The sequence below is a fragment of the Mchenga conophoros genome, linkage group LG15 (genome assembly GCF_057382185.1).
Source record: "Mchenga conophoros isolate Kocher_MC1m ecotype Shallow Benthic linkage group LG15, M_conophoros_male_GT1.1, whole genome shotgun sequence".
In the NCBI taxonomy this organism is placed as follows: Eukaryota; Metazoa; Chordata; class Actinopteri; order Cichliformes; family Cichlidae; genus Mchenga; species Mchenga conophoros.
In genome coordinates, this window is record NC_140540.1 from 9,009,491 (window position 1) to 9,021,889 (window position 12,399).

At 44.6% G+C, this 12,399-nt stretch overlaps 1 protein-coding gene across 1 annotated transcript in view; it reads right to left on the reverse strand.

Annotated features, from left to right (window-relative positions):
• xkr6b (XK, Kell blood group complex subunit-related family, member 6b) overlaps positions 1–12,089 on the reverse strand; it is a 76,939-nt gene extending 64,850 nt beyond the window's left edge. Inside the window, exon 1 of the mRNA XM_085248283.1 lies at positions 11,156–12,089. Coding sequence (XP_085104409.1) covers positions 11,156–11,718 — 563 coding nt within the window. The 5' untranslated portion in view covers positions 11,719–12,089. The remainder of the gene's footprint in view (positions 1–11,155) is intronic.
• Positions 12,090–12,399: the final 310 nt, after the last annotated feature.

Here is a 12,399-nt window from a genome sequence, read left to right on the forward strand (position 1 = left end):
TTGTCTGTTTATCAAACTGACGCCTGGAGCGTCGGCCATGATTAGACTCAAACAATGGTGGTCTTCACTGAACACTGCTGAGCCAGCTTTCAAGACACAGACTAGATATGAATAAAGCGCAGACAGCATCAAAGTGTGTGTGAGTGAATATGTGTGTGTATATGTGCTTGTGTGCATAAATAGTTTTTCAGTGTTGGTTTTCACACTGTTAAGAATGGATTATTACGTTGTAAAATATCCAGTCATCATTTATGCACCTCTTATGAATACTTCATGTGGAAACTAATAGTTGTTGAAAAATTAACTGCTTAGACCTCGACTGTAGCATACTGTAATGTGTTAGATGCACCTGTTCAGCTGGTGGTTAATGCAAATATCTAATTAGCGAACCAAATGCAACTCAGTGCACTGAGGCTTGTAGAAATGGTCGCAAAAGTTCAAACCAATCATCAGATCAACTGCTGATATACTGGGGTTTTTCCCCACAACCAGCCAGGGTCTGGGTTTTACAGACAATAGTATGAAAAAGTGAAAATATCCAGCGAGCAGTGGTTCTCTGGGTGAAAACGTCCTTGTTAATCCCAGAGGTCTTAGGAGAATGGGTGCACTGCTTCAATAACAGGCAACAGTAACACAAATAAGTGCTTGTTACAGCCAAGGCATGTAGAAGAGCATCTCTGAACACACAACAAATTGAACCTTGGAGTAGATGGGCTACAGAGGGGAGAAAACCACACAAGGCACTGCCGCTGTCAGCTAAGAACAGGAAACTGAGGTTATAATTCACACTGGATCACCAAAATTTAACAATAAAAGATTGGAAAAATGCTGCCTGGTCTGACGATACTCGACTTGTGCTGCAACATTCACAGGGCAGGTTCAGAATTCGGTGTAAACAACATGAAATCATGGCTCCGTCCTGCCTTCTATCAGGCTGCTGTTGGTGGTTTAATGGTGTGGGGGATGTTTTCTTGACAAACTTTGCATCTCTTTGCACAAAATACGCATTGTTTAAATACGATGGTCTACCTGATTATTGCTGCTGATGGTGTCCATCCTTGACCACAGCATGCCAACCTTCTGATGGCTGCTTCCAGCAGGAAGCACACAGCATGTCCTAAAACTCAAATCACCTGAAACTGGTTTCTTGAACATCACAGTGAGTTCACTGCACTCAAATGGCCTCCATAGTCACCTGAGCTCCTTTGGGATGATATATGCTCAGGCTGTAAAGTCTTTAAAAGCCTTTTGAACCTGTTTGTTCACATTGTTATGTAAGAGTCTGTTGAAATATCTTCTTTAAAGTGGCAATAAAACAACTTTTACCCACTTGCAGAAAATATTCTTGCTTATATCAAACCAGATTCTTCCAGCTCCTTACACAACCTGCAGAAGCAGAATATGCCGTCCGTCCTGTTGGAATCACTTGTTAGTGAGTTTTTATTTCGATCAGCAAAACACTTGCATACTTTGCATTATTATTCACTCTAATGTTATATGTTCTACTCGATTTATCGGTTCAATTACTGAGAGAAAGACTGCTTTCTGTTTGGCTTGATGTTTGCCTTCCTTCACCTGTTGCTTGTTTTTCTCCACTTCACACTGAACAGCTTGTGTACAGTCAGCTGGTGTGATCTCGTGGGCTGCCTGCAGCTTCTCTGAACTAACATTATTTTGCCTTGAGTTGAAAAGTGGCCATAAGCTGCACCGCACACACACACACACACACTGCACGGCCGGGTGTTGATTCTCAGTGGGATTTGCAATACCAGCAAACCTTTTTAAACCTGTTTTTCTGCCCTAGCATCGAAATCTCATTCAACGCACCTTCGAAGACGTTTCAGATTTTACAATGAAAGACTGTGCGCTCTCCCTTTTTTTACAACGTGAACTATGACTTGCTCTGTTGCGTGCGGTCTTTTCAGCAGAGCATAAATAAGTGGCCATGTGAAAAGCTGTGAATCTAAAGGAATGCCATGAGCTGCGAGAACAGAGCCATTACGCCACAGGTGGACTCTTGAACCGAGGTGTAACAGTTTCCTGCAGGAACGAGACGTTTTGTCAGGGTGGAAATGAGGAACGGAACGTGGGAGATCTGAAAATGGGCTCTGCAGGGAGCATAAGATGGGTGGTATGGCAGGATAAGGAAGGCAGGGAGGGAAGAGGCGCTGTGTTGTAATGGGGCAGGAGCCAGATGCTCCAGTTTCCTTGACAGAAATGGAGGTCAAATGCAGCTTTATGTGAGGGCAACAGTGAGAGAGAGAGAAGCACAGACATAGAGAGAAATATAGAGGGGAGGGAGGCAGCATCATGACTTTAACTAGTGGTAAGGGACACTGCACACCGTGTAGAGAGCCCCCATCTTTCTAACTACAGCAGGGGAGGATAAGACTGTGTGGTGTCTACTTCCAGGATAGATGAAGGGGGGAGTAATGGGGTTTATAAGGAGGCTGAGAACATTAATAGATGTAAGTGAGAGAGAGGGATAAAAATAAAAACATATGTTAGGGTAGACAGAGCTTATGAAGCACTAATGGATAGAGAGACTATACGGGGAGGACACATGATGAACTCAAATGGTCCATCTGGGAATGTGGGCCTCACCTATTCCAGGAGAAAAAGGGGCATAAATATATATTAGAGATGCAGCTATTAGGCAAGGGACTCTAGATGAAAAATAGCTTTTGTATGTGAGTATTTCAGCTCACACTGGATAGCCCATGGGCCCACGTAATGATTTTCTCTGAGTAGAATATGCAGTTGGGTAATGGGGGAATATACATCACACGTGCTGTTGTGAAGGCTTCAAAGGGGAAAGTGGCAAAAAGGGCCGATTTAGGGTTTTGTTTAGAGGAGAATGGGATTAGCAGACAGTTGTAGGGAGGACCGGGAACCGAAATGATGCAGCCAATAAAACCAGCCGCACGCCACGCTGAGCAAACAAGAGACTTCAGAGTCAATAAATCCTACATCGTCACAAGCCAATTTCCACAAGCTGGCAAGCTACAACTGTAGCGAGCAGCAAAGACGAGTGTAAACATGTTAGCATACACAAAGGCAAATTGAACAATACTCTGAATCTGGCGAGTATTTGTCTAATCAAATGTAAAGATAAGGCTGGGTTTGAATGAAAACACCCATGTTAGCCCCGTTCTCGGGACATTTTTACCCTGTTTGAGGCACTCACAAGCCCACTGGTGCCTTTTAAAGACATGTTTACTTTAGAATCATTAATAAATGTACGGTTTCGTACAACAATCACAAACAAAACGACAAACAAAAGGAGCTGGACAGTTTAAGGAGTCGTTTGATATTACTGCCAATAAACTGTACATAAAAGATGGACATAGCCCTTGTGATGTCATCCTCATTTTAATGCCAGCAGTGATTTAAATCACACTTTAGGTTCTTAACATGGTCAGCACGCCTGCTTTCAGAGATTGTATATGAATCCATCCCACAGAAACAAATCCTTGCTATCTGGTGCTACACCTCCAGTCACCAAAACTGAAACACAGACAAGCCGCATTATTTGTCATGTAGTCTGATTAAAAATGCTCCAAATGTCACCAGCGTCACAAACACGCTTGACTCAATCAGCAACAAAAGGCAGACTGTACTCTCTAAGGAAGAGAGTGAAGGAGATGACTTTAGGCAAAAGGAGAGAGCCACGGGAGGACAGGAGGAGTTCACTGCCAGCTGACTCACCACTCTCTGATCAAAGCGCGAAACAGGACCTGGAAATGTGTTATTCTCAAGGTGTGTGGTTCCTGTAAGAGAGCAAGATGCTGTGACGTGAGACTGCATATAAAGAGGTGTATAAAAAAACAGCTTCTCCCTACTCCCTTGAGGTTCACGTACACACGTATGTGCGTGTGTGTGTGTGTGTGTGTGTGTGTTTGTGTGATCCGCATACAGATCTCTGTCTGGTAACCCATCTGCCCCCCGTGTGCTTGATATTCAGTCATGAGCCTGCCTCTGTCTGTTGAACAGCGTGGAGAGGCAGAAAGAATTTAGCATCAGGGCCTTCAGGCGTCTACGACAAAATATTGTTTTGCTTAGGAGGCCAGCCTGAGGCGGTTAAATCAAGCATGATCACATGCTTTTTATCCGTATTCATTTGCCCTGCACTGAACTTAAGAGCCTTCTACAGTAACAGCTGGCGTTACCGCCTGTAGAAACAAGACTGGAATGAACCAACATGTTAGCTACTCATTTATTTACAGGGTTACCCTTACGTACCCATGTGTTGTCAAAACCCTCCACTAAAGCTTGTTGAGTCTTTTACAAGACCCAGTTTAATCACCCATCTGTTTATTAAGAGGTGAAACATCTGGATTTGAATACCCACTGAATGAAACGTTTTCCAGCAATGCTCCAGCCTCAACCAAAGTCATGAAGAAATGGAACCAAAACAGCAATTGAGTTCTCTTTTTCAGCTCTCTCCCCCTCATCTCCGCTTCTCAAATGACTAAGGCAAATATTTCTCTGCCATTTATGGCTTTCTGTCTCTTTACCCCCGGCTGCGGCGCATTCCCAAGAAAGCCGGCTTTTCTTGTATTTTGATGGGCTCCTCTGTCACATAATTGGGGGCTGTCTTGGAGAGCTGGCTTTAAAGGTTTGTTCCCTGTTATCACTGCTAATGAGAAAATGAGCAGCGTTACACTGATGTGATCCACCAATTGGAATGTAATGTGCTGCCTGTAAATAACACACAACAGAGGTAGATGTGCACCTGAATTTAAAAAAAAAGGTTTGCTAGCTGATGTATTTTGATGTCTTTAGCATGTAAATATAAATACATAATATGTTTTATATATCTTATTTTAAAGGAGATTCCCTGTCTTTGCTACCAGCAAAGAGAATAAGCAGTCCAATAAGACCCCAGGCATCGATCGCTCCTTCCCTTCATTCCAAAAATACTCCAGTGCCTCCACGGCGGAGGGAACAAGATGTTCCCATCTTTCACCGCTTTAAACTCTCAATATGTAATTGCCAATCACCAATCCATCCAAGCCTTCATCGTTCCCTTCTTTCACCCTCTCGGCTGTTTTTTTTTTTTTTTTTTGTCTTTCTTGTGTTTTTTTTGCATTGACATGGCAGCTGGTTGCATTGAATCATCTCAGTGTCTTGCTTCACTGCGTCTACAAACCTTTTTTGGCAACTACAAGCAGCCCAGCCAGCCAAGGGAGGCTTTTGTTGACTCCTTCGCAGACTGTATTAATATTTACCAGGCTCTGAAACTGTCACAGGCTGGGTCTCTGACCCAGCGCTCTGAGTTCATGTTTGTATTTGTCTCATTTTGTTATGTGATTTAGTTTGTGTTATTTCCTATCTGCCTTTAGTTTAGGCAGTTATTGTTCCTGGGTTTTCTATGTTTTGGGGTTTTGTATTTATTCATCACATATTAGGTCTGTTAAGTTGTGTTGTCATGTTTTAGTATTTCCTGTTTTATTCTGACAATGTCATGTGTTCTTTGTTTATTGTATTTAGCTTTCCTCTCCTGGTCCTGTCATTAGGTTTATGTCTGTCAGCTGTTTTCCCCCATGTGTCGCCACTTCCCCTGATCACCTCATGTCTGTATTTAAGCCTTTTGTTTTCTTCATGCCATTGTCAGGTCGTCTGCTCATCCATGTCTCATCTCCAGGTACCCATGTCAGTTCACTATGGTTAAGGTTTTTCATGTTTTGTTATTAGTTCACCCAGTTTAGGTTATTGTTTAGTTTTCACCGATGCCCTATTATTTTGTACCCTCGTTGCCAACCTCAATAAACGGCTTGTTTTGTTAATCCACACCACATTTTGGTCTGCGTTTGAGTCCTCCTCTGCAACACATACGGTCTGCCCCAGTCAGACCGTGACAGAAACACAGGCAGACATCGACCATGAGGCGATTCCTTCGTGTTGCTTGGTGGTAAGCCCGTTCTTGTTTTTTGGATTAAAGCATAATCCAACCAACCAGATTTTGCAGTGTTTAAACATTGCTTGCTGCAGTAAGGGGGTGTGAGGAATTGGTGGAGGGGGAGGGGGGGGATCCCCACGCTGTTGGCTTCTGTTCAGCTGGAGAATTCCTTAAAAACCAAGATGATCGTAGGATTTGAGTGACGCTATATGTTAACCGGTCTGAGTAGCAATCTCACTGGCAATTCTCCATATACACTGTAGATGTGGTTTTTTTTTGTTTTTTTTTTTTTGTTTTGTTTTTTTTTTCATTTTCTTGCACTGAGTTGGAAAGAGAATTTATAAGAGTAGAAAAAAAAGCAGTAATACATCCCACACACAGCGATGATCTTAGACACCATATTTAAAATACTACTTTCTCGCTAACCAGATTGAAACCTTTCAGCCTACTCTATTGATTCAGATGGACATGGCAAAATGAAAAATATACATAAACTCATAATACTTTCAAAGTTTTCCCTTGTGTGCTGACAAACTGTCAAGAACCGAGTGAAGGTTTAAAGTGTGCGAGAGGAAGGACTCAAAATGTGCACCAAATACAAAATAAGACAAGCAAATTTGATCATATCCAAACACGGTACGCAGTTCCCAGATGACCCCTTCATCACTGTGGTTACAACACTGTGAAAAAACAGAGCTGCATATGCCTGGGAGACAGGAAAAAATCAATACACAGTCCCATATACAAGCACCCTTTAATATTCACTGAGTGTAATCTGAAACCAGGACCTCATAAGGTTAAAAATACCAAGATGAGGCGCTGAAACTTTCTTGGTGCTCGAGGTAGAATTTCAGCACTGACACCAGCAGAGCAGTCGTTTCACAGAGGCACAGCTCCCCAGCCTTTTTCTTATATTCTGACAAATTATCACCATCTTTCAGATTACTTCTCAAATGCCAGTTGTGATCACCAAAACCTTTAAAAGAAAAACAACCCCTTCCAGAAGGATTTTGTTTTTTCAAACAACCCACCTACTGGACTTATAAAAGCACCAACATGAAACTTTTAATAGTCATTCATAATATACCACGTACAGTCTTTTATCCAGGGCTGAACGAGACTCGTGGCTCAAGAGTTGGGAGTTCGCCTTGTAATCGGAAGGTTGCTGGTTCGAGCCCCGGCTCGGACAGTCTCGGTCGTTGTGTCCTTGGGCAAGACACTTCACCCGTTGCCTACTGGTGGTGGTCAGAGGGCCCGGTGGCGCCAGTGTTCGGCAGCCTCGCCTCTGTCAGTGCGCCCCAGGCTGTGGCTACAATGTAGCTTGCCATCACCAGTGTGTGAATGTGTGTGTGAATGGGTGGATGACTGGTTGTGTAAAGCGCTTTGGGGTCCTTAGGGACTAGAAAAGCGCTATACAAATACAGGCCATTTACCATTTACAATGTTTAAAACGCTGAATGGGAATGGATGTCTCAGACTAGCCACTTGTTGCTCTGATGCATATTTTCTTAATGTGCCCTTAGTCGGGGAGCTGACGAGAAACAGCTTAAAAAAACAAAACAAAACAAGAATGGCCAAAGTTAATGCAGAAGAATGTGAAATATTCTGACCTTAATTGTTAAGGTTGGTTTAAAAAACGACAATACTGGATGGTTCCAACCTCTTAAATATGCCCACGACTTCCACTTCTTTAACCTGTGATGCACACTTTCACCTTCAGCCAACAACCACATAAGACAGAAGACAGATGTGTAGGGACATGTAAACCGAATGTTTTGCCTAACATCTGGATTGCTTGTTTAAACCAATAAACGCTTCAGTCGTGTTAGAACAATCTTTAAAAATGTTTTGCCAAATACCAGTATCTGTGGCTGAAGAAGCAATGTGATGTTAATGCGTTCACTTTTTAGTGGTTAGCAATCGCTGCTGCACAAGTGTTGCTCACTTTGGCGGAACAGCACAGGAGCTTGCCACTTTTACACAGCTATTAGAATTAAAAAAGAGAAGGGGTAGACTATGCCCCGCCCCAGTTCTGCGGGGAATTCCCAACCTCCTGAAACCCTCTGAAATTTCTGTATGGATTCCTGCAATGAGGTGCGGATGGATGCAGTTCTCTTTCAGCCAGGCACTAATTTGGGCTTACACTGATTAAGCTGTTCATCGTGCTGCCAGGAGACCGCTGTGTATGTGCGATCCGCTAAGCGTATGTGAGGAGAATCTCTAAAGCTCAAGGAGACACCATCAGCGGTGCTGGCGACTCACGGGGAGAGAGGACATGAAAGAGCTACGGACAGCCGGTGTCATAGTGGGATTACAGATGGGAGAGGAATCCTCCCCACTCTGTCAACAATTAACAAGCAGATAACTGCAAAACAAGCTCGGCGATTCTGTCATCGGCTCAGTCCTCAGGTACACAAAGAAGGAGAGGGGGGAAAGAAAGGAGCTAATTGAATGTAGAATTGAAAGTAGAACTCAGTAATGAGACATGATGAAGCAGCGTTTTTGACTCCTGTCAGCACTTCAGGTTGTTTCCTCGTATTAATGATGGCAAAACATTTCACAAACTGATACTGCAGCAGCTTGCCTGAGAATGGCCATTATTGGTCATTTGAAATCCAGTCATGAAAAAACAACAACATCACCCATAAAAGAAACAAAAGACATGCTTCTCAAAGTTTAGACACAGCTGATGAAATGCAACAAAGTGAACTAGGTAGAGAACAGTTTAATATATACGCACGCCACATGATGCAGCGCAGTATGACAACATATGCTGCTTATTGGCAGGGTGGCATCTTGCAGCGTCTAATAATCTCCATATCAACTGTTATCCCTGTGGGGCTCAGGTTATGAACTCTCACTAAGCTGACAAGAGCAGCTTCTGACCCTCCACTCCAAACCAGCAGCCAGGCGGATCATGTCCAAAGGGAGAAAGTGGCCTGACAATGATCCCCTGCCCCCAGGTTTTGTGCTGTCACAACATACACAACAACACATTATGTTTCCTTGAGTTCCTCATAAGCAACGTTTAATCACTCCGGTCTGTTGTTGTACTTTAACCATCTTGGATTTCTCTTGTGCAAATTCTTACTTTTCATGTTCATGCAAAGTTGAAGTTGTTTGGTATAAACTTAACTTTGCTATTTTACGGTTATGCAGCTGGGATCAGGGGAACAGTTACCAGGCAACCAGAGGAGATTATACAGGAAGAGTCAGGCTGGGGTCCCCCATTTCCATCTTTGAGCTTAGCTAAGCAAGCCAGCTGCATGTGGAAGTTGATATATTTAAAAAGATTTTTTAAAATAGTTCAAGTGTGGCACTGAGCTCATTTAAATATGGCAATAGAACAGGATAAAATACCTATTTTCCAGCTGCTGTTATATAATGGGTTTACTGGAGTTCGTAGGCACCTAAACAAAGATGCACACAGTCATATCAGACTAATAACACTACTGATGGCTCACTTCCATTTACAAATCTCTGTAAGCCAAGCCACTGAGCCAGCATGTCTACCAGGACCCTGGTGTAATTAATACAGCCATAATCAATTATATTGTTTACATCAGTGTTTTTCCTTACATGCTGAATATCTGAAGAGAAGCAAATATCTAATGTGTTTCAGCAAATGCTCGTTGGTATTTCTCTAAAACAGAGTGTGCAACAATGAGGTTAGGCAAATTAGGGTTCTCTCCATTTTTGTACATTTTTACTTAGGATGCATATGACCAACCACTTTCACCATCAACACCAGCAGTGTCTTTGACTGGGTGCCTGCTAACAGCACTCTCCATGCCCTCAACCCACTACAGACATGAGCAAAAATAATCAATCGAATCACACTAGAGTAAATAAACATGAGCCAATGCAACTGCAGCTAATCAGTCTAACAGCCTATAGGTGTACCTCAAAACGGGTTGGATGGGGGAAAACTACTGGAGACCCACCAGCAAGCACTAAATTTAACTTTAGTGCAGTAGTGAGGTTGTTTTTTTTGGTTTTTTGGTTTTTTTTTTCAAGAACATAAAAAGGACATTGGGCTTTTTTTCTTTACACTAAACTGCAAGGCTCAAAATTGGAAAAATGGCACGAGAAGATATCTAATTTAATTGCCCGTGCCATTTTTTCCATAAAGGTCAGTGAGTTTTAGTTCACATTTTACTCTTACGCGTGTGAGTAATTTAGCCCGTAGCACAGATGTTACTGTGCATCACACTAAGTCACGGCTTAGGAAAAAAATCCATTTGTCCGATGAGGAGCAAAAAGGCTGCTCTCAAACACAAACACCGTAAAAGAATGAGGTGGACCCTTCCGCCGGTTCCCACGGTGTACTGCTTTACATTTTCCCCACTTCTCTCTGGGCAGCCGTCATGCGTTACTTTTACCCCCATTAAATGCCAGCCACTGCGTCTGTCTGCACCAAAAAAAAAAAAAAAACAACAACAACTCGTCGGCCAGAAGCTCCGACTAAACAGCCCACATATAGTGGGAGAGCTATGCGCACCGGTGTCACATTTACTACTATAGACTCTAGATGTCACAGATTGCGCGCTGAGATCTACACATTTAAGCATCTCCGTAGTCCCCCCGGCTCATCAATTTGCATGGCCAAAAAAAGCGGATTTTGGTGACCAAAATCTGTCGAGCGTCGCAGAGGAATCGATGACATCATGTCTGTGGGGGGAAGATGTAGTTTTTGCGAGCCGTGAAAACAGATGCTCGTCTGGCCTCTGGTTGGAGTATCTGATGCGGGGAGGGGAAAGCGGGTGCATTGAGGCGACTGTGCACTGTGATGTGAGCGACACACACACACACACACACACACACACACACACACACACACGAGCTTTAGGTTACTACCTGCTCCGTCTGAGCAAATAGCTCTCTTCCCTCCCCACAAAAGCGCAATGGCGCACTGTGGTGCACGCACAGCGGTGCGATTTCTGTGCAGATGTGGACACATTTGCGCAACTAAAACGCGCGTGGTGTGACTGAATGTCGAAATAAGCTAAAATGTAAATGCATACATGTGAGCCACAATGAGGCTGAGAGCCGAGCGTAACGGCATCACAGTGGTGCTGATGTTTTTTTGTTTTTTTTTACCCCAGCCATGTACACAAGATCGGGTTATACCAGGTGACAGTCAAGAAGAGGTTAGAAGGCTGGCTGAGTGGATAGAGGAGAGGAGCTGGAAACACTGCGCTTTTAGGAGCTTAACCGATTCTTTTGAGGCCCAAACTTAAAAGTTTGTCTTACCTCCACACTTGTCCCATCTGAAAGATGTGTATAAGGGTCTGCCAGACCCAGACGGAGAGGCGGCAGCACCTGTCTCTTTGCAAACTGGCTGTAGCTCTACGACTACTCAGCCCCTCCACGGAGCCCAGTCCTCCCCCCGTGTAATCCTGGACAAACCACCTGAAGCTCAGGATCTGAACCAGAACCGAGGGCACCAGCACGAAGAACAGGGTCAGGCCTGACCACAGGAAGTCCTGTTTGTGATAATAGTCGACGGCCAGCCACAAATCGGTCCCCACGTCCCAGAAGAACACCAGCAGTGCCAGGATGATCCACAGGCAGTCCAGCCAGAGGCGTTCCTCCTGCGGTGGTCGCGCTGCATCTCTTCCCTTCCCCTTCCCCCGGAGGTAATGCAGGCAGGCGCTCCGGCAGCCCCAGTAGCACGACGAGGTGTTGCAGCAGTGACAGATGTGGAATGAGCTGCCGTCCCGAGTGTCGTCCTCTCCCGTCCCCACCACCTCGTCCAGATTGTGCAGCTGGGCGAAACCGGTGACGACCCCGCGACCATCGGATTTCGCTGCCATCTTTCCCTCTGATGTTCCCACCTCCTCCGGCTTCCGGGGTTCGTGACGACACTTCCCTGACACCTGTTTTGCACCCCAAATGTTGGAGCCATCTAAAAGCGGGGTGTCAGCGCGTCGCCGTCGCTCGCTCCGTCCCCAGAAAGCGCACCGGTGGCGCAACAGACGCGGCACATTTTCCCCTGCTTTCCCTCCACTGCAGATCTACTCCCACCTGGCAACAACAATCTAATCTGCGAGTTCAAACAATTTAATTGGCAACTCATGCGTCCGACTGCGATCCAACAATTTTTACCTGCGCATTAATCTCATTTCCTGCTGTTTCCCATCTCTGCAGCTCGCCTCCAGCTGCAAGCGGAGTGCCATGAGCAGACGGTCCCTCCACTGTCCCACGCCGACGTAACTCACCCCCCCCCCCTCTCTCTCTCTCTCTCTCTCTCTCTCACACACACACACACACACACACACACACACACACACACACACACACACAGACTCACTGCCAACGTGGTTGCCATCTAGTGTCTCATTTGAAGCCCCAAAATATGCAGGAGTGGGCCGACTGCATAATGTAGATGGTGATTTGGTGATGACTTGAGTGTTTGAATCAATCACACTGACACAGTTTGGAGTCACTGTTTGTGGGATGCAAACAGAAGCTCCTCCGCTTACGAAAAAAAACAA